This window comes from Zootoca vivipara, chromosome 3 (genome assembly GCF_965207765.1).
Source record: "Zootoca vivipara chromosome 3, rZooViv2.hap1.1, whole genome shotgun sequence".
NCBI lineage: Eukaryota > Metazoa > Chordata > Lepidosauria > Squamata > Lacertidae > Zootoca > Zootoca vivipara.
The window spans coordinates 29,126,528-29,153,788 of record NC_142586.1 but is presented as its reverse complement, the minus strand read 5'-3'; the positions used below and the strand labels follow the sequence as shown (position 1 = coordinate 29,153,788).

Below are 27,261 nucleotides of genomic sequence, written 5' to 3'. Positions count from 1 at the left end.
GGCGGTTTGAATCCCTGTGACGGGCTGAGCTCCTGTTGCTCAGTCCCAGCTCCTGCCAACCTAGCAGTTCGAAAGCACGTAGCACGTCAAAGTGCAAGTAGATAAATAGGTACCACTCCAGAACTGTTGGAAATGCACTGTAAAAGAGGGTAATTTTTTCCACATATGGTGGTTGTGTGACAAGGTGAAGACTTTTTGGGATAGTGTGTATAATGAGTTAAAAAAGATATTTAGGTACACCTTTTATTAAAAAACAAAACAAAAACAGATGCATTTTTGCTAGGAATGGTTGGAGAGGGCATTAAAAAGGAAGATCAGAGATTCTTCCTGTATGCCACAACAGCAGGAAGACTACTCCTCGCACAGAGATGGTAACAACATGTTATTCTGATAATTGAAGAATGGCAACAGAAAGTATTGGAGTATGCAGAAATAGCAAGGCTAACTAGAAGAATCCGACAGCATGATGACGAGAAATTCCAAAAAGAATGGTCCAAATTTATGGTATACTTAGAGAAAACTGTACATAAATAAAGACACTCACAAAACTGAAATAAATACTCATAACGTTTATTGTAAACATTTGGTTAGATCATAAGATGTAATGCTGTAATATAATAAGGAATGCATGTTTAAAGTATAATACAAAAAATATTAAGGAATTATAGACATTTATAGAAGGTATATATATAGTAAACACGCTTAAGTAAGAGTAATGTAGAGAAGCCAGAAGAGGGGTGGAGGGAAGTTAATTCGGATATCGATTTAAAGGAGAATAATGTTGTTAAGTTGTATTGTGTTTAAGATATTTGGAAAAATTAATAAAAATTATTGCAGGGGGGGGGACCAGTCAAAGGATCAATCATGAACTCTACATATAAAAGAGTTCTGGGAGATGATATATAATGAAACGGGGGGGGGGGACCCAGAAGTTTTCTTATTAGGAATTATAGGTACAGAGATTCCAAAAGACCAGAAAAAAACTTTTCATGTGTGGAACAACAGTCGCCTGGACGCTTCTAGCCCAGAGTTGGAAAGAGGATACATTCCTTACCAGAGAAGAATGGCAAACCAATCTGATGGACTATGTTGAAATGGCAAAGCTGACTGGGAAACTCAGGAACCAAGAGGACAAAGACTTTATAAAAAGAATGGGGGGAAATGATAAGTTATCTAAGAGAACACTGTAAGCAGCTGGAAACCCTGGCAGGATTTTGATTTCACCTGTAGTGTAACAATTATCATGGAAAATATGGATTGATATAGTAGCTAGAGTTTGGAGAAGATGCTGTTTTAAGTGAGTAAAATGGGACTCCAGGGAAGGGGTGGGTGGGTGGAGTCCTGAGATTTGGTGGAGTCTCTTTATATGCATATGGAATAGAATCTGCTGTAATTTCGTTTTGCGAAAACGAAAGAGAAATGATTTCAAAAATAAATAAATAAATCACGAACTCCACATATCATATAGAAGATGCTGTTTTAAGTGAGTAAAATGGGACTCCAGGGAAGGGGTGGGTGGGTGGAGTCCTGAGATTTGGTGGAGTCTCTTTATATGCATATGGAATAGAATCTGCTGTAATTTCGTTTTGCGAAAACGAAAGAGAAATGATTTCAAAAATAAATAAATAAATCACGAACTCCACATATCATATAGTCTGAGCCCCAGTACATCCAATTTACAAGAAACCAAGTGATACACATGTTGGTAGCATAAGCCAACCAGGGGTTTCCCTTCTCCCTAACCTTTGGGGCAACATTCCCTGTTTCTTAATGGAATCCTCCTGAAAGGATTGCATGAAAAGGCTGCCTATGCTGCCCACACAATTGTTATTAATCATTCATTGAAAACTTCCCTGGCTTCTTCCGTCTTTCTTGAGTGCTGACCTTTCTGGCGATCGCAGGGGGCTAATCATGCATTCTTAAGGAGGTGCTGTCGCACATGAAACAACATGGTTTTCAAAACAAAAACAAACAGCACCATCACCTGCTTTCTATCCATTTTAAAAAGAAAGAAAGGAAAAGCGAGTCTTTCTTTTAGTGCCCGTACATTGTTTACGCACAGAGTCAGGGCCGGATTTAGGTTTGATGAGGCCCCTAGGCTACTGAAGGTAATGGTGCTCTTTATATGTCTAGCTGTCCATTGTCAACAACAAATTGTCGCTGTTTTTGTGTGTGTTGAAGATATGCCATATGGGAATTTATGGACCTAATAGGTATCTAAAGCCATAATGGGATTGAAATAAATAAATAAATTATGTATTACAACCAGCAGGCATAAGACTCATACCCTTAGTCTATGCTGCCTGGTCATCATTCTGCAAACACTCTTTAATATTAGATAACAGGTACAACAGCTTGACCTACATTCAACTGTGCTGCCCTGCAGTCTGAAGCTGGATGCTACCCATTGCCATGCAACCAGTCCATGCAGAATGTAGGCACCCTATATATAGAAATGAGCAAACAGGTGGTATTTTAGGGAGCAGGCTAGCAGGCGGGGCCCATTACTTACATCATGGGAGCCTACACAACACAAAACATGGTTGCTGTATGTAGATCTTATTTTATTTGTTTTTTATCTTATATTTTTGAAATGCACATCCAGTTTTTTCCCTTTATTTTTTTTTGGGCCCCCAAGACAGTGGGGCCCTAAGCCAGGGGTCAGCAAACTTTTTCAGCAGGGGGCCGGTCCACTGTCCCTCAGACCTTGTGGAAGGCCGGACTATATTTTTGGGGGGAGGGGAATGAATGAATTCCTATGCCCCACAAATAACCCAGAGATGCATTTTAAATAAAAGAACACATTCTACTCATATAAAAACATGCTGATTCCTGGACCATCCGCGGGCCACATTTAGAGGGCGATTGGGCCACATCCAGCCCCCAGGCCTTAGTTTGGGGGACCCCTGCCCTAAGCTATAGCACTGCACAGAGTACAAACCATTCTGGTTGTCAACGCAGCATTATTTCCTGCCCTGCTTAAGTTGCACAGGTATGAATTGCAACTTCTTTCGACGATGGGCCTCGAGACATGCAAGCAGAGTTAGGCCAGCTAGAGAGTCCTTTGCCGGAAATAAATCCACAGACTAGGGAAGCGGCCTGAACTAAGATTGCACTTTGAAGTTCAGTCGGCACATCTATTTGCATGTTAAGATTCCAGGAACATGAGAACATCGAAGCAATGTGCGGTATTGCCAGAAGCAAAACCTCAATTCCTCCTCTCTCTCTCTCTTTTTTTTTCATAGTAGTAAAACAAACCATACTTGAAAGTGGGGGGAAAAAGCACTGAACTCTTACTCTGGGAGTTGCTAAAAGCAACCCCCCCCCTCCCACTTTTGGATACTGAGTCACAAGCACCAGCTGTATCCTCTTCCCGTTCATAAAGGCAGCCTTTGTTTTCCACTTAAAAAAGGGAAAAGCTACTGGTAGTTGTCTAACTACCCGACTGGGCAGTTCATCACCCATCGGAACAGTTCTGCTCTGTTAATTGGCTGAGATTATTTTTACCATATTCGTTTCTCTACTTTTGTCTTCCCCTTGACTTCAGCGGAAAGAGCCCTGCACATTTATTTGTTGCATATATCAGCATTATAATCATCAATTGTAATAAAAGCCTGCTTAACGTAGGACAGACAGACATCCTTACCAGAATGGTTTGTAGATAGAAAAGAAATGCACAATATAAAAAGGAAAGGGAAAAGGCAAAAAAACGCAGAATTGTTTTCCATTCATTTTACTTGAAACAGGATGAGGATAGGTAAACGGTTGAGACAGGTATGGAGACCTATGAAATTCAGTTTAAAGGATGTGATCGGCATCGCACACATAGCTCACAGGTCGTGTTCTGTTCTGTTCCCTTTCTGATATGCCAGGTATATTCTCTCATTTAGGAGACTGGTGAAATTTCAGTTCATTTATATAATCGTTTATAGAGCCTGCCTCTTCCACCTAGGTAGGGAGCTCACAGTATAAACAAGATTAACGACGCTAGGAAGTTTTACTCCCTAACAACCTTGAATGCTGGAAATCTAAGTGGATGGGAGTTGTGGGGCGGGGGGCGGGGGGGAGGAGGAAATGAAGCTCTCTAATCACTTTTGCCGCCTCTCCCTCCAATTTTCCTAAAGACCACTGATATTCTGCCCTGCTTATCCCCCAGTTGCTAGAGTTATGTTGCAACACACACATCCTTCCCTCTCTCAGCAGGTGATATAATGAGTTGGTCTATTATAGATACTTGTAGCCCTCAAACACCTATCATTTTACCATGCTAGTTGGGGTTCATGGGAGTTGGGAGTTACCATAAGGAGTTGGGAGTTGGGAATTACCTGGTGCACACCAGGAAGTTTGTGGCAAGGGGAAATGCAGTGTCTCCAACAAGTTCTCGCTCGCTCTGCTTCTCTGCTCTCAGCGCAGCAACGTTTCTTACCTCACAGCCACTCTAAGGGGTCAGCCACATGCCCACCTGCGCCATTTCCCCATTGCCCCGCTCCTTCCCAAGGGAAAACCCATTCTTTTGTGATCGATCAGAACCAATGGCAATCTGGGGAAAACCCAAATTGCCGTTTGCTCCGACTGAGCAGTGGGAAGCAGTAGTGTGGATAAACCCAAAGTCCGACTCTTCACATCTGTTAGGACAGGGGTAGCCAATGTGTTGGGAGTCCAACCCGTATCAGCGAATGGTCTGGGATAATGGGAGTTGTGCTCCACCTTTGGAGGGCACCATATCGGCAACCCTGGTTGCTAGGATGTGTGGGATGCATCCTCACTGAAGCAGTCAAGTATGTTTTCCTGTTGCCTAGAGTGGACACAGCGAAATGTGGCTCCAGACAGGGAGGGCTTCCTGTCATTGTTCTGGAGCCTCCTCCCCTTGTGTGTGACCAGATAGATGGGTGTGACCAACAGACCCTGTAAAGGAGCTAGCCACGGAGCTATCTTCCCCCTTTCCCATTTTTCTCTTTTCAGACTTCTCCTCTTGGACCTCCTCTTCTGGCTCTGAGCCAGCATATGGCTCATCCTTACAGAGGATGGAAGCCACGAGGTAGAAAGTCTGAGGCCTAGCTCTCAGACTTTTCTTCTCTACAAATTTAACTGTAACCACAAAGCCTGCCTTCAGATTACTGCTGTGAACTGAATGTCAGTAAACTTTACTCTTACTTTTAAAGAAGACTGTTGTGTTATTATTATTCTAAGAGGGAAATAAAGGGGAAACTTAACAGGAGCAATCCAGACTGGATTGCTAAAGGATTCTAACGAATCCATCAACTTGCTCCCAGCAATCTGCAAGGGAATGTGCTCTGCTGCTTGTTCACTAGCGTGAGCGAGGACAAATAATATTTAATCAATATATCCTCTCCTACCTTTCTCAATGTTACCACAGGATGACCCAAAATCAGTGCTAGTCAATACACCGGTATGAGGTCCATCACCTTGAACTGCAGTACTCCCAAGTTGTTTAGCTGACTTGGAGAGAATGCTCAGTCTAAAGTCTTTTTTCTGGCAGCCTTTTGCCAGAAGAACGTACGCTACCTAGTTTTTTTACATGGAAAGTATTTTATAGTTGTAAATTAAGTGGGACCACTAAGTGGGATCTGAAGGTGATACTGCTCCAAAGAGGCTGGTGGAAATTGTACCAAAGTCTTTCCCTGTGTTTCTGTCAGCAGCAGCAAGGTGCAATAGCCGCTGCTGGAATCTGTTCTGGGAGAGGAAAACAAGGACCTTTCCACTTCTTCTTAGCTTTGTGGCTCTAATAGTAAGTACAGTGACAGCATACAGTGGTACCTCGGGTTACAGATGCTTCAGGTTACAGACCCCACTAACCCAGAAATAGTACCTCGAGTTAAGAACTTTGCTTCAGGATGAGAACAAAAATCATGCGGCGGCAGCGCAGCAAGCCCCATTAGTTAAAGTGGTATCTCAGGTTAAGAACAGTTTCATCCGATGCAGCTTCTGTGGCTTCCGATTGTGGTCAGGAATCTCCTGCAGCCAATCGGAAGCCGTGTCTTGGTTTTCAAATGGTTTCGGGAGTTGAATGGATTAAGTTTGAGAACCAAGGTACCACTGTACTCCTTAACTTTACTCAGAGGTTTGTCCCGTTCTGCTCAAGGGAGGTCCCTTGCAAATGTACTAATTCCAATAGTCCAAAACAGGCTGCGTTTCTTGAATGAGCTCAGACTGATGCACACCAACCCATATGGGAAAATTGACAATTATGGTAGATAACTGGCGCAAAAACTTAGGATCATGTTGGAAAGAAACTAGCAGGACATATGACAATGCATGGCAGTGCAACACCCAGCAGGAGGGCTGCAGTTCAGGGCTCCTGCTATCACTCCTGTCTTCCATCAGAAGTTAGGCACTGAAGAATGCCGATTCTTTTTCTCCCATTTAGCTTTCCCCCCAAATGACTCAACATTCCACGGCTTGTGGACCCGCTTAGCATGCTCAGGCCTAATTCTCAGCAGCTGGCAAATGCAAGTATGTAAATGTAGCTATGAAAACATCAGAAAGGCAACAAATTAAAGGAGCAGGTTTTCTCGGTTAGCAGCTTCGGCAGTGTTTGAGGGAGGTAGATAAAACAGTTTACTAGATTAAATTGCAAGCCGCTACAACATGATTCAACAAGTCAGTTATTAAGTCAGAATTTTATTCTTAACATTGCAGATCTTCGCTCCATACACACAAGCTCTTTAATTAAGAAAATAGCTCGAAGCTACCGATTTTATTATACACGTTAGCATGAAATGTAGAACTGTTACCAAGTATGAGTAAACTTATCTGAGGCAGTGTTCTTACTCTGAGGAAAAATGAAACATTAGTGCCATCAAGAGGCAGCCTACAGATTGCAAGAGAGAAGGAAATGAAAAATTTAATTAGGTAGCCCTGGAAAACTGGCTCCAATCAACAAGCCGGAATGCTTGGATCTCTTTATATATTTATAAAGTCCAATTCTACCCAAGGAACCAGCAAAAAAATGACAGATGAACTGCATTCTAAGAAATTATTTTTGTTTTAAAGCAGTGCAATTTGGGGGCTTTGCATGGATTTTCTTTTCGCTAATATGACTCTCCGCAACATTTCTTTCTGAGGTTCAACTGAAGTGTACACTTATTCTACAATTGACCATGCTTCTTTAAATGACATTTCCATTCTTGTCGTTCCCGTCCCCCCTTTAAACTCCTCATCCATGAACACAATGGCTCCTTCTGTCCATCAAAAGTTTAGGATCCAGTAGAAGGATCCTGGTGGCTGAAAGGGAGGGGAAGATAAAGTTGTTCATATTCTCCCACCCCCCTGCAGCCCCCAGACCACCTCCCATTCTGTTCTGAAGGGCCTTCCAAACCACTGGAGTGGTTTTGGGAGGGTTCAAGGGGGAATTCAGAGAAGTTACTTTAAATATACTTCTGGTGTGGTATTCAATTAAATTTTACCAAGACTGGACCCATTGAAATTATTGGACCTAACTTAGTCACATTCATTAATTTCTCTGGAACTTCTCTAAGTAAAACTTAGTTGAATACCACTCTTTCAGGCTGAAACTTCTTAATGTAGGTACTAAAACAGGGGTCCCCAAACTAAGGCCCGGGGGCCAGATGCGGCCCAATCGCCTTCTAAATCCGGCCCGCGGACGGTCCAGGAATCAGCATGCTTTTACATGAATAGAATGTGTGCTTTAAAATGCATCTCTGGGTTATTTGTAGGGCCTGCCTGGTGTTTTTACATGATTAGAATGTGTGCTTTTATTTAAAATGCATCTCTGGGTTATTTGTGGGGCATAGGAATTCATTCATTTTTTCCCCCAAAATATAGTCCGGCCCCCCAAAAGGTCTGAGGGACAGTGGACCAGCCCCCTGCTGAAAAAGTGTGCTGATCCCTGTACTAAAAGGTCATTAAAAAATAAATCACAAAACCCTGATTTGGTGACCAGAATGAAGTCTGTAAGTTTGAATCATTCCTTCGTTTCCAGATCGTCCCCATGAGTCTAGATTAGGCTGGGGAATCCACGAGTCATTGGACTACAACTCCCATCTTTCCTGACCATTGGCAATGCTGTTGCGGCTGTTGGGCCAGAGTTTCCCCACCTATGGCTTAAACAGAAGCCTTAACTTTGGCATGGGAATTACTGGAGTTCAAGATCTACTTCTGTAAGGGCCACACGGTTTCTCACAGGCTTAGTTTTCAATCTGTAGAAGATTGTTTTGGAGTCCCATTTTTGGCCCAGCCAAGTACAACTTTTAAGAGAGATCAATTCTTGGTGCAGCTTTCGGGCCAGATTAAAATATATATATGCATTTAGCACAAGTGTAGAACTTAAGTCATATGCAGCTGAGGGCGAAATGAGCCTTCTCTCAGAAAAAATGGCCTATTCACTTGAAACAACAAAATGAAACACAGTTACAGTCTGTCTTTAGCTTGAAGCACTTCACATACAAGTCAGTGCTGTGGCTCACACTTCTTCGCATTTGTGTGGAAGAAGCTGTGAAGCAGAAAGTTCTGAGAACCCTACCTAAGTTTTAAAGAGGTACAGGCTCCCAGTGAGCTAAGATAGATATTGCTTGAAGTTCTCTTTGGAGAAACACTTAAAATGATCGATTCATTGTAGCCACAACTTTCTCCATACACTTCTCTTATTCATCTGAAGAGCACTGTTCAAAATTCAATTTCAGTTTGTGCTTCCATTAAGATCCTCCTTTTTGGCACCCCTGCTCTCAGCTTAAGCTAGCAATGGCATTTAAATGAAATCCTTGGAGATACATTTTTAAAGTAAAGCAACCACTTCCACATCAGTGCATCTGATAATTCACAGCACTTTTGCTGAGCAAAAAAAAAAAAGTCCTTTCATTTACAAGAGGGCAAGATTTAAGATTTCAGCAAATTTATGGAAACAAAATAAAGGCTACAGTTGACATTTTTAAACCTCAAGATTTACAGAATCACTATATATCCACATCAGGGTGGAGGACCTGATGCTCTTCAGACATGGTTGGAATGAAGCTTCCTTCAGCATCATCAATGGTCAAGAATGCTGGGAGTTGCAGTCCAACAACATCTGACATATATCAATAGCGATCTTGCATTTATGTCAGGTATTCTAAGCCTATATCTTGGTAGGGTAGGGGGAAGAAACAATTAACACACAAATACATAGTTCTAAGCAGTTCCGTTTTTATTAGATCAATGCTAATAGCTAATTCATCAGGGTTTACATTTTTTCAGAGACTGCTCGGCATGCAAGATTTGTATATGCAAACATAGTCCTACTGCTACAGGGATTTTCGCATTTCCAGGCTAGAAGCTTAAAACCCAACTCTCACCTCGGCACCAAATCAAAATGTTCTAAACAGTTGATTGGGAAGGTAACCAAGGTGCAAGAAAGATGTCTGTGCCTCCTTTTCCAGGGATGCCAACTCTTGTACTGTAGGTGCCAAAATATCCACATGGCCTTTATAGGATCCACCTGCCAAAGAACCAAAGTCGAAATTACGGTTGCCTGCCTACTTATGGTTGAGCTACAAGAGCTGAGAATATTGATTATTCCCACCGTACTTATTTGTTAAAAAAGACCCTTTGCCCCCTGGTGGATGTAATCTAAAGAACTGATTTAGGGTTGTGCGGTGATCAGCAAAGTTTGTGAAATTGTAAACCCACGTGCTGCTATCAAATCACATTAGGAGACCTGAAGTTTCAAAACAAGCTTGCTGCTCCACTGGGTGTGCAGTAGTCTGGATGCACAGAATAATAATCCACAGAAAATAAAAAAAAAAACAAGAATAGATTCCAACTGGCCAGAAAACCCAGTTTCCTATTCCAAAATGCAGCAAGTTTTCTATTCAATAATTTTTCACTTACCTCCAGCAGCTCTCCTTTTCCCATAGGTGACTTTACCATCAAAATCATCTACTGGGACTTTTATATCTGGCTCAACCTGCGAAATGGTACAATTCAGATGCTCTTCTACTTCACCCAGCAGCTAAGGGAAGAGAATACAAAGGAAAACAAAACACAAAGATGGTTCTTGATTCTTCATGGCGGCAAATGCGCATTTGAAGTCCACTAATCATCCAATGTCTAAAACCAATGCTATTGAAATGTAATTCCATTAAGAAACCTGGCCATATGATTAAGATGGTCGGGTGAAGGCACACCATTTTATTCATGCCAAGCATGATCCGGTCAAGAAGCTAAGAACGTAAGCTCTGCTGAAATCAATGGGATATATCCAATGTCCTCTGAGTATAGGGCGGTATATGAATTCAATAAATAATAATAATAATGCTGCACGAGGGAAATTCTGCCCACTCCTTCTGCAGCAGAATGGGGTGGGGGGCACAGGGGAGAGACTGCAGCGGGAAGGAGAAGACTCACTGTGTGACACAATTGGATGCTACCCAATGGGAATTCAAACTTAAGCAAGATCATCCCCAGCTTTTAGGAGTTAATGTTGGCGCATTCATAGAGAGTCTTAACACAACCTTCTGCCACTGCGTGCAATATCAAAGGCTAGCAAAAGTTGTACACAGGTGTTAGTACTAGCATTCGAAACCTTAAAACAGCTTGGGGACCCTAGTATTTGAAAGGCCAGAGTTTAAAGATCGACCATGAACTCATTCGAGGGTCTGACATCAAGTTGGCCTGATTTTAGAGATGCAAAGTAAGAAACAAGGGCTTTTAGTGGTGAAAAAAGTTACCTGCATCTCATTGTACCAAATGGTGCAACCACCCTCATCCTTCAGTCGGGTGTTATAGCAACCTTTTCCTCGACTGGGGCATGAGTGATACCAAACCTAGGTAAGAAGTTTGAACAACATGTTAGGAGGCAAAACCCACAAGCATTATTAAGGAACCCTCCCCCCCCTTTAAAACATCAAATAAAATTGTAGCAGTATCAAAATTTCTGACTTGACTTTGAGTTAAGTACTATGGAAAACCTAAATTCTTAATGGCTATGCGGACTGTTCTTTGTGATTTTATCAGCCACTGTGGGGCAACTTTGGATCTGAAAGGTTAGATATATACATTGCATATAGGTGCACAAAATTAAGACAGTAAAAAGACAAAGAGATCTTATTTGCTGTACATTCCCTCTGCATATTCCCTCTTTCCCTCTCGGGAAAGTAGAACTTACCTTTTCTTTTTCTGTTGCCACAAGAGAAATAGCCAGACCCATCCTGAAACACACACATATTTTAGTTAATAGACTCCGGTATAAAAAGGAATAAAATGGGATAAGAAAGGTTTGAAAGCATACCGTTCAGCTCTTCCCACTCTGCCAATCCGATGGACGTAGTTCTGTTTTTCATCCGGAAGTGTGACGTTGATAACTGATCAAAAGAGAAAGAGTAGATGCTGAGTTGTTAAAAAACATTTTGCACACAATTTATTTAGGTGAAATGATAAATTATGGAAAACTGCATATATTTCCCATATTACGTTTTTCTTTCACCTTTCCCACCTGTTTGGCTTTTTCCTTATATGTGTAATGTAACCCAGGCAGGGCTAAGAGCATCAGGCAGTGAATTCATCTACATCTATGTTGACTGGAAGTAGCTCCCCAGGACTTCAGAAAAAGTTTTCTCCAGCTCTACCTAGAGATCCTGTGATTAAACCTAGTAGCTTTTTCAGGAAGAGCAGATGCTCTACCACTGACATACAGCCCTTCTTCCAAGTTAAGCACTTTTAAGTTTTGCTGATTTTAACGGGAGAGAATCAGCCTGTGCCCAACTCTCCCACTGAATTCTATGGGATTATGAATATTTACTTGAAAATGGGTTTGAGCCCATAATTATTATTATTTAAATAACATGAAAGAGAGAGGATTAAATAGGTGTTCAGATTTGCCATCAACAAACAGTTACTTGCTAGTGAGAGTTTTCAGTTCTTACCATAAGGAACACCAGAGATATCAATTCCTCTAGCGGCGACGTCAGTGCAGATCAAGAATCTGACATCTGCTTTCTAAACAGAGAAGTTCGTTAAACAGCCATTTATTTTAAGTTCATGCACATATAACTATTTCAGTTTAAAGGCATCACCTACAACTAAAAGACACATTCAAAGGAAAGACACGGGGTCAGAGAAAAAGGTGCCTGTCTGTGCACAAATTTAGTCCTTCTATGAATGGAAGGGCCTTTGACCAAATGGTATTGTTAACAGGGGAGGTGGTTGGTTGGTTGGTCTCCCTCTCTCTCTCTCCCCCCACCACTTCCAATCCAATTCCCAACTGTCCCCCTGCCCTCTGGAGAAGATTTCTTTGGGGGTTGGGGAACTAGTGTAAATAAGTAAAAACTGCCTCCTGTTGACAGTACCAGGACCACCATTTACATGTGTAGCATTCTGCTAATTGAATAATAGAATATAACCCACTCTCCCCAAACCATGCTACGGACAACACTGTCCTCATCTCTCTGTAACTGGAATCCTAATGTTTAGCCTAATGCAGAAGCTGCCACTGGACTATGACCAGATATGGGAGCAATATGCCCCCCCCCCCGTGGGTTGCAGTTCCTGAACAGAAGCTATGGCGACTGCTCAGACCAACTACAGTAGTCTTGGTAGATAATACACAGATGCTACAGGCTCACTGCTTAGGATCCAACGGGGCTTCACTGTCTGCATTGATTATAAAGTATACTAGTATTATTGAGTGGATGTGTCAGTGCATATGGGGTTTTTAACAAAGCCCAAAACTCTGCTGCAGTTTTACCAAAAGGGAAAGAGGAAAAGAAAAATAGGGTATAAAATCTTAGCTAACAGTTCAGCCACATGTAATCCTAGGAAAATTTGAACAGTAGTAATCTATTTGTTCAATCCTCTTGCTATATTGTTTACATCTCCTGTCTCTGTTTTTGGCTCTCTCTTTTCTTTAAGAATCTCCAGAACTAATTATGCATGATTATTGATTTTTGGTTTTCCCAATAATGATGACTGATTCGTATCATTTGCTGTCTGTTTTTGCTCTCTTTTTATTAGCTCTGAAGCTAAATGAACTAAAAATGAACGAACCATGCCTTATTGATATTTTTGTATTTTCCCAATTATGACGGCGACAATAATAATAATAATAATAATAATAATAATAATAATAATAATAATAATTATTATTTATACCCCGCCCATCTGGCTGGGTTTCCCCAGACACTCTGGGCGGCTTCCAAAAGAAATATTAAAATACAAAAAAACTATATTGTTTATACTGCTGTATAAAATAATTAATAAATGATCTAAGATTACATGTAATTACTAGACCTGTTTACCCTTTTTCTAACTGATTACTTCCTTTCTACCAAATGAACTAAAATATAGTGGCATACTAAATAACCCTCAAATATAGATGCCATTTAAAAAGACTGAATAAATTGCAAATTACAATTTAATCGTAAGAAACACAACTACTATTTGTGCTTAGAAGGATATCTTTCCTTTTTTTTCCCTAACAGAAAGCTATATCTCATAGCCTCACCATTTAAAATCCCCCCTTAAACAAATATTTTTTTTTACTGGGTTAGCCTATTCAACATCACAGCCCTAACCATTACCTTAAAGCGCTCCAAATTCTGTTTTCTTTCATGAGGCTTTCTGTCACCATGCAGGCAGACACATGAGAACTGATGTCCTTTCCTATCTGGACCTTAAAACCAAACAAAACCAGCATATTAGGACTCTCATATATTGCTATATTGCTACCAAATTCTGAAGATAAGGATAGCTAGATATGAAGAAGTATGCAAGAGAGCTTTATCTTAAAGCAAACGTGATGTGGCACTAGATTTAAAACAGACAGCTTGCACTGGGGGAAAGGTGGAATTTCTTTTTTTGTTTTAGTCTTTTAAAAAAAATCTTTATACAACCTTTGTATTAGATGGCAGTTTTCATGGTTTGCATGACACACTAAGCTAAACTTGGCAGCAAAAAGGATCAGAAAAGCAGAGCAGCTGCAAGTCAAAGTTTGGCACACTGTGTTGTGTGAAATGGGCAATATGAAATAAAGTAGAAAAACAGAAAATAGAAAACCGAACAAATTTATAAATATGCTGACCAAACTAAACTGCCATCCAAAGGAACATGCAACAATTCTAACTGCAGACTTCCTCCACTGCCATGCAAATTAACAGAGGAGAGTAACCACGTATGGAGATTTTCGGGTCAAGTTAGTTTAATTAAGCAAAACTTTTAAAAAGTATCTTCAAGGTAGTTCATTACTGTGAGGGAGTTTTTTTTTAGGGCTATAACTGAGCTATACCACTGCCTCTAGTTCTTTGAGAAGGCGTTACATGTACACAGCGGAAGCAGGAGGAAAGCTAACCATCATGGAAAATATCCAGGATGAAAAACTACCATTTGGAACCAATCAATCAAACCTGGAGGAAAGATCTACAAACTGGTATCACCTTGCAAATAGACAAAATGAAGACTAACAGGCATGAAATTACTACCTCCTCCTTGCTGCACAAAGTATTGCTCCATGTTATCGCAATCTATCTTGGTTCTGCAGAAGATTATTGCTTGATCCATCTTGTGTTCCTTAATGGCGCGGACAGTGTATTCTCCTTTTAAAATCTTAATCGCTTCTGACCACATCTCTAAAGAAGAAGATAAATTATTCCTACACACTGTATTAAGCATGCATACACTGAAAAATGACCGTTTATTCTGACACCATGTACAACATTGAATTGATGAGGCAACTCATCCTTCTAGAATGATAGCCATAGATTTCACCTATGTTCTAAAACTTAATTAAGAAATGCTGGTTAAAAGGCATTAAAAATTTCCATTTGGTGAGTCTCATCTTGAGAGATTTTTTATTTATTTGGCTATACAAAGATTCAGCCCCCTGCCTTGGTTAAGTGTAACAAGATCTTAGTACTGAAATAAAGTGATGTTGCTTTATTGATTCATGCAGCTTCTCCTTTACTGGAGAACTTTGCTAAAGCCATTGGCTTCTACAAATACAAAAGAATCAGAGTTGGAAGGGACCCTGATGATCATCTAGTCCAACCCCCTGCAAAGCAGGAATATGCAGCTTTCCCTTATGGGGATCGAACCTGCAACCTTAGTGTTATCAACATCACACACTAACCAACTGAGCTATGTGTGTACCAAATGATTGGTTACCTGCAGAATTAGTACCAGGTCTTGTATTGTCCTTTGCATGCACCTCATCAGTCTGAAAAGTAAAATTTGAAATGTTAAAAATGACCAAAGGCATTCAGAGCTAATGCAAAAGAATGCAGGGCTGCAGAAAGCACACAGTCATTTATATTTCATTGTTTAGTAATCCTTAAAAACAGTTATCTGCAGCCACATGGCTTTGTAGCCCAATCTTAAGGTTGAAATTGAAATGATGCAGCCAAACACAGGCATCCAGGTCTCAGAGCTGTTCACAAAAAAACAAACAAACCACAAAACACGTAATAAAAACAAGAACAACCCAATAATCCCCTCCAACACATTTTATTTGAGGATCAGATGTCAATCAGCCACACCAAACCTCCCAACCTCAGCAAGGAAATAGGACATTATTACAGTAAAATAAAAAGGTTGCAAGGCCCACCACACATCCTATAATATGTCCAACGAGTTTTGAGTTCCTGAACTACATTTCAAGCTGAAACGGGAATTTCACAACGTTCTTAACATTCATAATCTGAGTTATGAAATCCCATTTCTTCTTTATTCCACAATTCCAATTTAAACATTTGTGTGCTCCTTGAAACCATAATCCAGAATTTTTAACAATTCTGTCTATTCCAATATATTTTGTACTACTTACCCTGATGTGGTTTTTACCAATCTTTTCCCAGTATTTGTCATTTTTCGGATTTACAGGGACAACAACATGGTGCACTGTATCCGGGACAGAATCCTCTCCTTTCAAATCTACCCAAGTGGGGAAGTGCATGATCTTTTCAGATAATTTCTTCACATCAAACGAATGCAGAGTTGCAGAGCACACAATCACCTAAAAACAACAACAAACAAGCAGAGATGAAAAGGGTTGCTTGCACATGTCACAAGCCCCTCTGCGATTACAGTTCTCGACTTCTGTCAATCTGTAGAATTTACAAAATAAACCTCTTTTAGTCAAGACAAATACTGGCGGAAGCATCAGCTGCTCAGCCATTTATATCTGGTGAACTGGGAGTGATGTATGGGGAATCTCCACATTAAGAACTGAGGCATTTGGCAGAATGCCTAGGCAAGTTATTGGAAGGGACATGGATGCTTAAGCACAACACTGGGACACTGAAATGCAGACAAATAAATGAGTAAAATGCAAAATCCTGTTATTGTATACTGTGTGTGTGTGTGTGTGTGTGTGTGTAAAGTCTTCCATTCATAAAGGTTAGCCTTGTGGCGCATGAATATAAGACAGAAAGAAAAGGAGAGAGAAGAAAGAAGCCAGCAAGGCTTCTCAACAATCATCTTTTCCTCCAGAAGTTTGGATCAATTTCTTGCTAGTGTTACTTTCCTGGCTTTCGCTTTTCATTCACTGCCAAACAGCAGGAACCTAAGGACACCATCAATTTGAGTAGACACATGGAAGTGTTCTCAGTTTTTGTTTACCCTTCACACTATTTTATTATGAAATCTATTATTTCAGCTAGAGCAATAGAAACTAAATTGTGCAAGTTCCTAGTTCACATTGGCTCAGAAAACATTGTGCACAGTTTTTAAGTTCCCTTCGAGATGTTGAAGCTTGAGCTAACAACGTTTGCTACATACAACAGCTATGCTAAGTTTTGGGGAAAGGTCAACTAGGAAACCTTAAAGCGAACCTCATACCTGCAGCCTCTTCCCGTCTGAAGTTATCTGAGGAATCTGAGAATGAATTCTGTTTATGAAATCTGAATACCCCTGGCTGAGAAGGCCATCCTGTACAAAAAGAGAATTACACAGTCTCATTAAGGTATTTTACCCACGGGTTTCAAAGCTGAAATAAAAGTATGTAGTAGATCCAACTATTCAACAAACAGTCCTCCTGACTAATTACAGGGGTTTGCTAAACCCATCAACTCCTCCTCTGGTTGGAATAGGCTATGAAGGTATTTTGACAGAGATGAAAATGTAAACAGGGGCAGATGGAAGTCATCCGCTGACCAGTTGCAATTCTCTTATTTGTTCTGCACTCACTTTGAGAGTCAGATGAGAGGGGGCTCAGAAAACCAATGGTAGTTGCACACTAGGCTATTTCGAGTCAGGGGATCTTGCCAGGACATGCAGGGTCCCAACTTTCAAGTGCTTGTCTGCCCCATGCATTTGCCAACAAGTCACGTAGGCCAGAGTCCCAAGCATAAGCCTGAGGGTTGGCATCCAACTGATGTCTCTTCCCTTCTGTCAGGGAAGGAATTTTTGACAATTCCTCAACACTGCTGTTCCCTGGAAGGTCCAAGAAGCCTCACACATTTTGGGAGGAGAAGGCTCCCAGAAAGAGGGGTAATCCACCAGTGCATGGGGCATGTTGTATAAAACTTTTAAAAATATGCTGTTCAAAAAAGAAGTTCTATACACTTACAGCCTCATCAAGAACCAGGAACCTAACTTGCGATAAAGTCAGTTTTCCAGTTGACACAAGATCATCTAGTCTTCCAGGAGTTCCCACAACTATGTCCACCTGTAAAATGTAAATAGTGCAATAGTACACTGTGTCTATGAGAAAATAATACAAAAACACTAACATTTGGAATCTAGCCATAAGGAAGTCTTTCTCTTTCAAGCATTTTAGATTATGTCTGAAACACATTATGTACACACAGAAATTATTGCTTAGATAAAACTTTAAGGGTCGTTTTAAAGGTCTATACAAATACAGTGGTACCTATGGGATTCGACTTACAATTTTTTTTGACTTACGAATGTGCGTTCAGAACGCATTAAATTCGTCAGCAGAGGTACCACTGTATTGCAAGAGAGGCATTAACTGTACATAGTGCTTAACAACTCTTTATCTCATTCATGATACTTAAAAAGCCACAATCAGCTAAACTACTGATTTCTCAACCAACAGCTATATTGCTTTAATGCAGTTTTATGTTGCTTTTATTTATTCCCCAAAATTATAGACTGCTTTGTACCACACACAGTCACAAAGCACTTTCCACTTCAATAAACAATCCATCAATCAAAATAATACCAAAACACAAGCTTTTGTGTTTCCATAGACATCGTGCAGTGAAAAGGCAATGGGGGTCATACTTTTTTTTTTAAAGACACACTCACTTGAGTTCATCTGTGCACCTTTTTTTATAGAAATGAAATAGATATGTTTGTAGATATGCAAACTAAGAGCAATTAAAACTTACCCCTTGCTCCAATACAGAAAGTTGTTCTCTTGCAGCAACTCCACCAATAATTAGGAGTTCCCTGAAAGCAACATGCATTAGATTACATTTCGTGCCATTAAATCACCTTATCCGGCAGAGCAAGAGCATGACTGTGCACGGAATCACGGGGATTTCAGCGGCACCCTATGACTCCCCCAGTCCCAATTTTATTGTACCTTAATTTAGGATTATCAACATATTTTTTGAATTGTTTCACGTTGTTCAGAGTCTGCTCTGCCAGTTCCCTGGAAGGCTCCACAATCAAGGCTTTGGGAGCATTTGGCTGATTCTTTGTTTGTGCTACTTGTGCACTTCCTGAAATGGGAAATGTTGAGAAAGTTGCCTTAGTACCGAGTTGACGTCTGGACACATATTTATCTCCCCCCCCCTACCCAGACGGGACTGTCTCAAATAGCCTTTCCAAGCTTTTAACTTTATGTGATATGAAATATTTCTTATGGTGGCTCCGAGCGTACCTGCATGCTGGGATTTTACAGAGTTACCCTCGGGAGCCTTATCAAGAGCAACGAAGCCGTCTTTGGGTGGAAATTTAAAGTCTTCTTCGCCGAAGTTGAATTTCAATTCAGCGTTCTAAAAGAACACACACAACATAAAAGCTTGCGTAAAGATTGGCAATGGGAATTTATAGAAAAGTCACACAATGTTTGCTGCAAGTTAGAGTGAGGTGTTAAAGCTAGCCCTTTAAGGAGAAGTGGTTCACCTGTTTAGAGCATCAATAAGGCAGCTTTCATCTTTAAACAGTGACAGCCTGCTTGAAATCAAAAGGTACTTTTGCCAGCACAATGACATTACCCAAGGCCCTGGATCCAAAAAAAGCCATGTAGCTAATTCCATGGAAGCTTAGGACCTGAAATTTCCAGCAACACCACCCTCACTGTGCCATGTGGAACTTCTTGAAGTTCCATAAGCAATGCTTGATGAAATGGAATGAGGGTCTGGCATGATAGAAGCAGAGTATGCATATTTTTTAATCAGTTAGAATGAGTCTCATATGCTTTGGAAAAAGTCAGAAATTACCTTTAGGACACAGGCTGCAAAGAGTGCTTGGTTCTTTAAGTGCTGTGGGATTTCAAACGCAAGTCCAAGGTCCTTGCCTGGGGGGGGGGGGAATAAAGCATTATGTTTACTGTTTTTTAAAATGAATTTAACCCGTTACTTAAATGGAGTGGGGTGGAGTAGACCACTTACCATTTTTGGAGAATGTGATTTGCCCTTTATCAACATCTGCATAACACCCTATTGTGTCATGCATAGTGAATTCCTACCAAAAGAAATAATAATAAAATTAAGGTTGATTGAAAGTGGTATGTTTCACAGGAAATATAAAGCATCAGCAGTTGTATCAAGCACATTACTTATCACAATGGCTTAAATACTTTTGGCTTGGATACTGGAAAGTGCAGGAGTGCACTGGTAGAAGGAGATCAGGCATAGGCAAACTTGGCCCTCCAGATGTTTTGAGACTACAACTCCCATCATCCCTAGCTAACAGGACCAGTGGTCAGGGGTGATGGGAGTTGTGGTTCCAAAACATCTGGAGGGCCGAGTTTGCCTATGCCTGAAGGAGATTTTCCTGCTCCAGGTCCCTCTGCCAGCCTCCTCCCTGCAAGTATATCCTGAAAAGAAGGGCTATGCCCAGAAGACGTGAAGGTCACTGAAAATTGAGTGGAGGCACATTCTGTGAGCAGGGGCTCCCCTCTGCTCACTGAAGGTGCATTTGCTCTATTTTCAGCAGTCCTCATTCTGTATCACCACAGCTCATCTCATTCAGGATGGTCCCCCAATTCTCAGGAGAAGTGGGGTTTTTTTTGGTGGGGGGGAGCGCTCCCGGATAAGAGGGACCGGAAAGTCTCCTTCCACCAACTCCCTTCTAACAGCACTTCACTGGATCCAAGCCTTTTGTAAATAGTTATGGATCACACAAAAGTATTATACATAAATATTAAAAAATCTACTCAATAGAACGAATTTTATCAGTTGTATTGTAATGAAGACAGAACTGCTACTGCCACTAAAGCTATTAGTCCTATCCTCAGACATGCTTGTTTTAATTACTGTTGGCCACCTTACCATTTTAGAAGGTGGATATAAAGGGAAAGAAAAGTATCTCTAATTATCAATACTGAATTTTGTTGGAGGTGTAAAATAAACTTGCAGAATACCAGTACCCGCCAGCTTCCAACCCACACCAAGGAGGAGATTTTAAATGGATAACGCAACTTCTGAAGATCTCTAGATAGTTTGTGTGAAATTAGTTGGGAATTATGGATTTTCAGGGGAAGCAAAACCATACATGACTATTTGGACAACAGGTAGCCACCTAAAAGTCTCACTACTGCAGCTGACACTCAGTGGCTTCTCCAATGAAACAAAACAAACATGAGCATATGATGCCATAGCAAGGATTTCTATTTCAGCTTACCACTGCAAACACTCCAAATGCAACATTTCCACTGGAATGTCAGAACTGAACGCACACAATCAACCCAACTCAGGGTGTTGTCGCTAATGATTACAATGGGCAGGCTATTCTCATGACTACCACATGCCCATATACCTGTCCAAGTTAGCTTAAGTCCAACAGTTATACTCCACAGAATATTAATGCTCATCGAACCAAACTTCACCATGCACATTTCTGTTAAAACCATTTGTTCTTTCCTCCCTTTGAGAGCTACATGAATTTAACCTACATTTATGCATTTCATTGTTGGTTCACTACATCATTTAATCATTCTATTCTTTGGTAAAATGGAAAAAGAAAAACATACCTCCCCATAACTATCAAACTGTTTGTTATGAGATTTCTTTCCAGTTCCGCCATAGCCAAAGCCAAACTTGTCAGTACCTAAAAATAATAACAACAAATCATAAAACAATATGAATTATTTCTTTAAATATTAGAATCAAACCATTCTCCGCTATCTCCTAACTATACTTTTGGAAGATAAGCAAGGGTTCATAGCGCAGCAGTGATCATGCTATAATGCAGCAGACCATATACTTTTTGGATTGCTGTCACACTAGAAATTTGCTTTCCTCTTTGAAAAAACCCCTTTGAGACAAGGACAGAAAAAGTTTTTTAAACTGTGCACTACTGATTAGCATCACGCTGAAACTGGGAGCGGTTTCTGAACCCTCCATAAAAGCAGCCTCTTTCCCCGGTAATATTCTGTTCCTCTTCTGCTGAAGAGAAGCAAGGAACAGATCCCTGGCGAATGGGCAACGAGGCTGCCAATCTCTCACCTGATCCAGCGCTACACAGTTGATTACTTTCAGAAGAGCGTGGATGGGGATGCACACCCACATTCTGCCACAACTAGTGATGCATAAGTAATGCAAAGCAGAAAATCTTGCCGTGAAGTGCTGGGACACAAGAAAAGCCGCAGTTCAGAGTAAGAACGACGAGCAGGCTTTGCTTAATCTGTTAGATCAGGTGTTAAAATCTGACTGATGTTGCTGTGATGTTGCCACAGTTATTACTGATCCCTGATCGGATGGTCACATAAGTAAAACAAATGCTGAGAATGGTACTGAAGCAGCCACATATCAGATCTGCAAAAATGGCAGGCAAGATTATTAAGGTAGTATGCCTGCATAGGAAAGCATATTCCATGTCCCCTAAATATTTGAATGTCAAAATTTGGTGCTGCTCTACAGATGATCAGTTTTAGATTATTTTATGAAAGGAACAGAACCATTTTTTAAATGAAACCTTATGTCCTTTAGCCTGATTTCTAAGCTTGAGCAGAGAATCCCCCACCCCAGCATTGTAGTTATTTCGTTGCAATAAGAAGGGATGCCCTTAATAAGCAAGAAGAATCAGTGACTGCTAGCAGGTAACCTAGATTTCAGTGTAGTTCCTGATGTAAATACTCACCCAAATCTAATGACGCTTGCAAAGAGGACCACCCAACTCTGCATAAACCCTGGTCACGACAGGATACTTCATAATAATATTTCCCTAGAACATTTTAGAAACATTTACATGTAACTAATTTCAGCTTCACTAGCTTTTCAATAAAGAAGAGATATATTTGACTTAATATTAAAAATAACCATTTCAGCTGGCACAAACAAAAAGTTCTTTTAGTCTCAAAATGAACTAGCCAACTGGGTGATGTTGGCTACCATGTAAAATGCCTGTTTGCCTAAATCTGTTGTCAGTATTCTGAAGGCAGACAAGACAAGAAAGTAAATGTTTATTTGGGGCATTCTTATTTCAAAAACGAACTTTACATATGCACACAACCACTGCTGTAGTTTTGGTACCTTTAGTCACGCCTTTCGTTGATCGGCATCCATGCCATTCCTTTATCTCCCTGCTTTGGCAGCACAGACCATCAGACCCAATAGCTGAACAACAGAAAGGACATATCTGAAAACCCTGAAGACCTCTTACAGTCACAGATACAAAATACCAGCTTTATGTAAAGACAGCAAACCTTGCAAAAAATAGCTGTGTACAAACTCTCGTGAGAAAAACAACAAAGCTACGGATATGTGTAATCATCTCCTTGTGTTGACAAAGTTAATGCATCATCTGACAAGAATCAAAGACACCCCTCAAAGCTGTCCTATCAAATGTTTTGATTCCACTGAGAGCAGCCCAGAAGTAAAAAGTGTAGCAAACAAGTTTAAAAACAGCAACTACTACTATACCCTCTTTTAACCCCCCTCAAACTCACATGGTAACATTTTGTAGACACATGAAGCAAATTACTGTACAACTCCAAAGACTCAACCCATCACCCTCTCATGATCTTTGAACAGTTTTAAAATCTGCAATGGCATCTTCATATCACATGAAGATTTCCTCTTTTTTGTGTAAGTGCTAAGATCTGCAGGAATATGTACCCCATGTCCAATCTGCTAGGCTTAGACATACTGTTGGAAATCAAATAATAATAATAATAATAATAATAAACAATAGTCGAGCTTCTCTAGTGACACCAATGGGTAAAATTTAATTTGGTTATATGTATGTCATTCCTCTAAAGATCAGAAAGGCACACAGAGGATTTTCAGATCATCTTACCTCAGACCCAAGCCATAGTGATGAAACGTACCTATGTTTTGGGCTTGATTTTCAGCTAGTCACTGTTTCATTGCTAGAAAAGTTAATATCAAACTTACCAAAAGCAGATCCTCTGTCATATGGATTCATTTGCCATTTGTTGAGCACTGTTGAGAAGAAGAAAAAACAGCTATATCATACTATGAACTGGTAGGACGCCACATTTCTATTTGTTGAACAATTGCAGCATGTTTGGCAGGTGTCTTCATATAAAACACCCCTAGATTCAAACCATTGGTATTTACATACTACACAGGTATTACTGATATCACAATGGAAATAAAATTGTGATATCAATTAAAAATGTTAATTCCACTGATTTCAATTGAATTTATTGAATTCTTTTGTATTTAGAATTAAAGTTGCCAGTTATCCACTTTAACTGAGTGACTATCACATGAAGCCAAAACAGGGAAGGAATATAGGAAGCAATCAATATAGCAGAAGTTTCCAACAATGATAATTAGCCCAGTTAGATGTAGATAGGATAATACAGCTATTTTTGTAGATTATGCATTCAACTTGCCTACCATCGGCACGGTTTCAAATATACAAGCAAACTACGTTTGTAAAATTCAACTTGCATCAGGTTTCAGGTATTGGGACAGTGAATGTTTTAGAAAAAGGCTTACCTCCCCCACCAGTTTTTATAGTGGTTTTTCCCTTTTTGCCTTCCTGTTGGTCCTTAAGAGTTTCATAAACAATCTGAATAACTGGGATGCTGAATGCCTGAAATATGAAGTTGCTTATTTAAATTATACAATCTGAACCAATTATTTTCTTCTAGACTCTGGTTTCAAAATGCTTATGATTAAACAAAGAAAAAAACAAATGTTCAGTTTCTGAGTACTCTATGTCAACATGCTAAGAAAACTTTCAGGATCTATTGCTATTTAATGGAGTACTTTAAACTTAAGATAAAACTGTCCACAACCTGAACGTATGTCCAAAAATTGTCTTATACTTAAGAACGTAAATTTCACTTACACCAGTTTTTCCACTCCCAGTTTCTGCAGCCTGTGTAGAAATGAGATTTGATGAGAAAATTAAGATACAATGGTTACCTCTACAGCAAATAAATCACAAGTTTAATCCTTTTGTGTTATTAAAATACAGGGAGAACTCTCTCCCATATTTATTGAATAATAAAATAATACTCAAACATAACGTTTGTTCTATGTGGGCATTAAGAGTAGCAGCTAAGGCATAATGTGCCACATACATAGGGAATGAAGAGCAGTAATTTCAAAGAGGATTTGATTTTAGGCAGTGTCTTCTAGCAACATAAATATACAAGACCTTCCTTCTTCATGTGCTCATTACTTCTGAGTAAGCATGCTTATAATAGTGCTGCACAAATAATGAGGGTCATAGGGAACAATACTAGTCTATAAAACAGACTGTGGCAAAATTATTATATTTTAACTGGTATATACTGCTTACAAGCCAGAATGGCTTCTGGGTGTACAAATATACATACCATAAGTACATCACCACCTCCCAAGATTAACGGGATGGACTCTGCTTGGATATCTGTAGGAAGCCTACAAAAAAAAGGTAACAAAGCCCAAGCTGTAATAATGTGGCATTTATCAGGGTGTTTATATAAAAGAAAAACAAGAATGTAGCAGGGGAAACCCCTGCTCTTAATTTGCACAGTGCTGCAATACAAGAATTCTGTCTGCAATACTCAAATTAGCTTTGTACATGCATTTTACAATCTGAATCAGATTTTTTTTTTGGTATAGTGGGTGCTAGAGTCAAACATCAGCAGAGGTTATTCACCACGCATGCATGGTAACTTCACTATCATAAGTAACTTCCATTGAAACATGGCAAGATTTCCAGAAGCACCATTTGCAGTATTATTGATTACAACTCTGGAAGGCTACACATAAATGGGTGTGTGTGTCATACTTACAACCAGTCCATCTCTTCTACAGCTTGAGCAATTTCTGGCATCACACCCATCTCTGCAAGAAAATTAAACCAACAAAAGTGTTAGCAGTCCATGTTATGGGTAGGAGAACCATGTATGCCACCTTGAGCTTCTTGAAGGAAAAGTCACGCTATATAAATGCAATAACCAAAAGAAGAAAAAACACAGCAAATCCTAAGTATGTATACTGAGAAGAAAGGAGAATTATATGCAGTGAGACTTACTCCCATATAAACATGCATAGAATCATAGAGTTGAGGCTCGTCTAGGCCAACCTCCTGCAATGTAGCAATCTCCGCTAAAGCACTCATGACAGATGGTCACCCAACCTCTGCTTAAAAACCTCTAAGGAAGGAGATTTTCCCACCTCTCATGAGTGTCTGCTCCACTGTCGCACAGCTCTTATTGCCAGAAAGATTCTGACTAAACACCAGGCACAACTATTTCCTTGTAACCTGAATCCATTGCTTTGGGTCCTACCCTCCGGAGCAGGAGAAAACAAGCTTGCTCCATCTTCCATGTGACAGCCCTTGAGATGCTTGACAATGGCTATCATATCTCCTCTTTTCCATGCTAAATAAATTGAGCTCCCTCGACCGTTCCTCATAAGGCTTGGTGTCCAGACCCTTGATCCTCTTGGTGACCTTCCTCTGCACACATTCCAGCTTGCCAACACCCTTCTTAAACTGTGGTGCCCAAAACTGGTCACGGCACTCCAGGTGTGGTCTGGCCAAGGCAGAATCAAGCTGGACTATTACTTCCCTTTGACCTAGACACTAGACTTCTGTTGATGCAGCCTAGAATAGCCTTAGCCTTTTCAGTGTTTTCATGCTGGCAGCATTAAAATAAATTCAACAGTGTAAATAAGTGTTGATGGATGTAATAAGGGAATATTGAACGGTAGAGTTTTTGTAAAATATTAAGGGATTTATGATTTGTAAAATGAACCATGGAAAGAGAAGAATGGAAGTCACCTTAAGGATATATAAATGAGTACTTTAAATTGTAAAATCCGAAACAAGCACGATCAAGTCTTCCAAAAGGACTGGAGTAAATTTATACGACATCTGAAATATTATTGTAAGCAATTAACATCACTAGCAGGGTTGTCTGAAGACTTGTAATGAGAAAATTTCTATCTTTCTCTTTTTATTTAAATTTTGAGCTAATTTGTAATGAGTGTAATTAGAACTGGAAAACGTATAAAATGGAATGATATAAAGGTTAATTTTGAAAGCCATGAGGCGGGAGGTCGATAGGCTGTAAAGAGCCAAAGCGGTAAAGTGGATAATGATGATTATTTTGCTGCAGCATCACCACACTGTTTTGCTTACGTTCAGCTTACAGTGTCTACGAAGACCCCTGGATCCTTCTGGATGCTTTCCGCCCAGGCCAAGCCAGGTGTCCCCTTCCATTTGGGATCTAGCTGGATCCCAACCTTTCTGGGTCGAAAGAGGGCTGGCTCTTACAGGAATGAAGGGGCTCCCCGGAATCCGGGAGGGGGGGGTAAAGCTTTTAAGTCCAAGCGGAACCCAGAGGAAGGCAACTCCCCCCCCCCAAGCTTCCGTTCTTCCTCCCGCCTCCCCATTCCCCCCCCCCCCAAGCTTCTCCACGTACCTGAGAAGGCCGCCATGTTCGCGTGTCTGCTGGCAACGCCTGGGCAGCGGTAAAGGGCAGGACGCGTCACTGGGCTCACGGCGCCTGCGCACTCCCCATCCCCGTGCCCACCGCTTTAGTCCTCCGGTCCGCAACGCTGCCCGCTCAGCCGAGGTTCCGCTCGGGGCAGCAGGCTCTGTCTGCAGCTGTGCAGCTGAGTCCCAGAGTACAGGGCTGCGTGTTAGACTACTGGACGCTTGAGAATAATGCCTTAACAAGCCGAAATCATTCCAATACTGTATTACACT

General features: G+C 40.5%; 1 protein-coding gene across 3 annotated transcripts; it reads right to left on the bottom strand.

Moving 5' to 3' along the window:
- Nucleotides 1-9,142: 9,142 nt before the first annotated feature.
- Nucleotides 9,143-27,025, bottom strand: DDX1 (DEAD-box helicase 1). 3 transcript variants are annotated; one of them, XM_088665742.1, is made up of 26 exons: nt 26,692-27,025; nt 25,340-25,391; nt 24,899-24,962; nt 24,406-24,435; nt 24,051-24,147; nt 23,478-23,525; nt 22,614-22,697; nt 22,222-22,305; nt 21,113-21,189; nt 19,530-19,602; nt 19,359-19,435; nt 18,797-18,911; nt 18,497-18,635; nt 18,300-18,360; nt 17,513-17,611; nt 16,783-16,872; nt 15,770-15,958; nt 15,112-15,163; nt 14,430-14,576; nt 13,533-13,624; nt 11,880-11,952; nt 11,246-11,318; nt 11,123-11,165; nt 10,686-10,781; nt 9,847-9,967; nt 9,143-9,454 (listed from the first exon to the last, which is right to left on the bottom strand). In XM_088665742.1, the coding sequence occupies exons 2-26, from the start codon at nt 25,387-25,389 to the stop codon at nt 9,324-9,326; spliced, it is 2,205 nt and encodes a 734-aa protein (XP_088521868.1). In that variant the 5' UTR covers nt 25,390-25,391; nt 26,692-27,025; the 3' UTR covers nt 9,143-9,323. The 3 variants fall into 3 exon arrangements, with proteins under 3 accessions (XP_088521868.1, XP_034965713.1, XP_088521867.1); XM_035109822.3 differs by having other exon boundaries at nt 26,975-27,025; XM_088665741.1 differs by having other exon boundaries at nt 26,703-26,915.
- Between the last annotated feature and the right edge of the window lie 236 nt (nt 27,026-27,261).

Bases quoted from the DNA above. Each gene is read 5' to 3' on its own strand.
- DDX1 (XM_035109822.3), bottom strand. The intron at 24,436-24,898 runs GTATGTATATTT...ATTTCTACACAG, and splicing joins GAGGTGGTGATGTACTTATG to GCTGCAGAAACTGGGAGTGG. The intron at 11,166-11,245 runs GTATGCTTTCAA...TGTGTGTTTCAG, and splicing joins AGAGTGGGAAGAGCTGAACG to GATGGGTCTGGCTATTTCTC.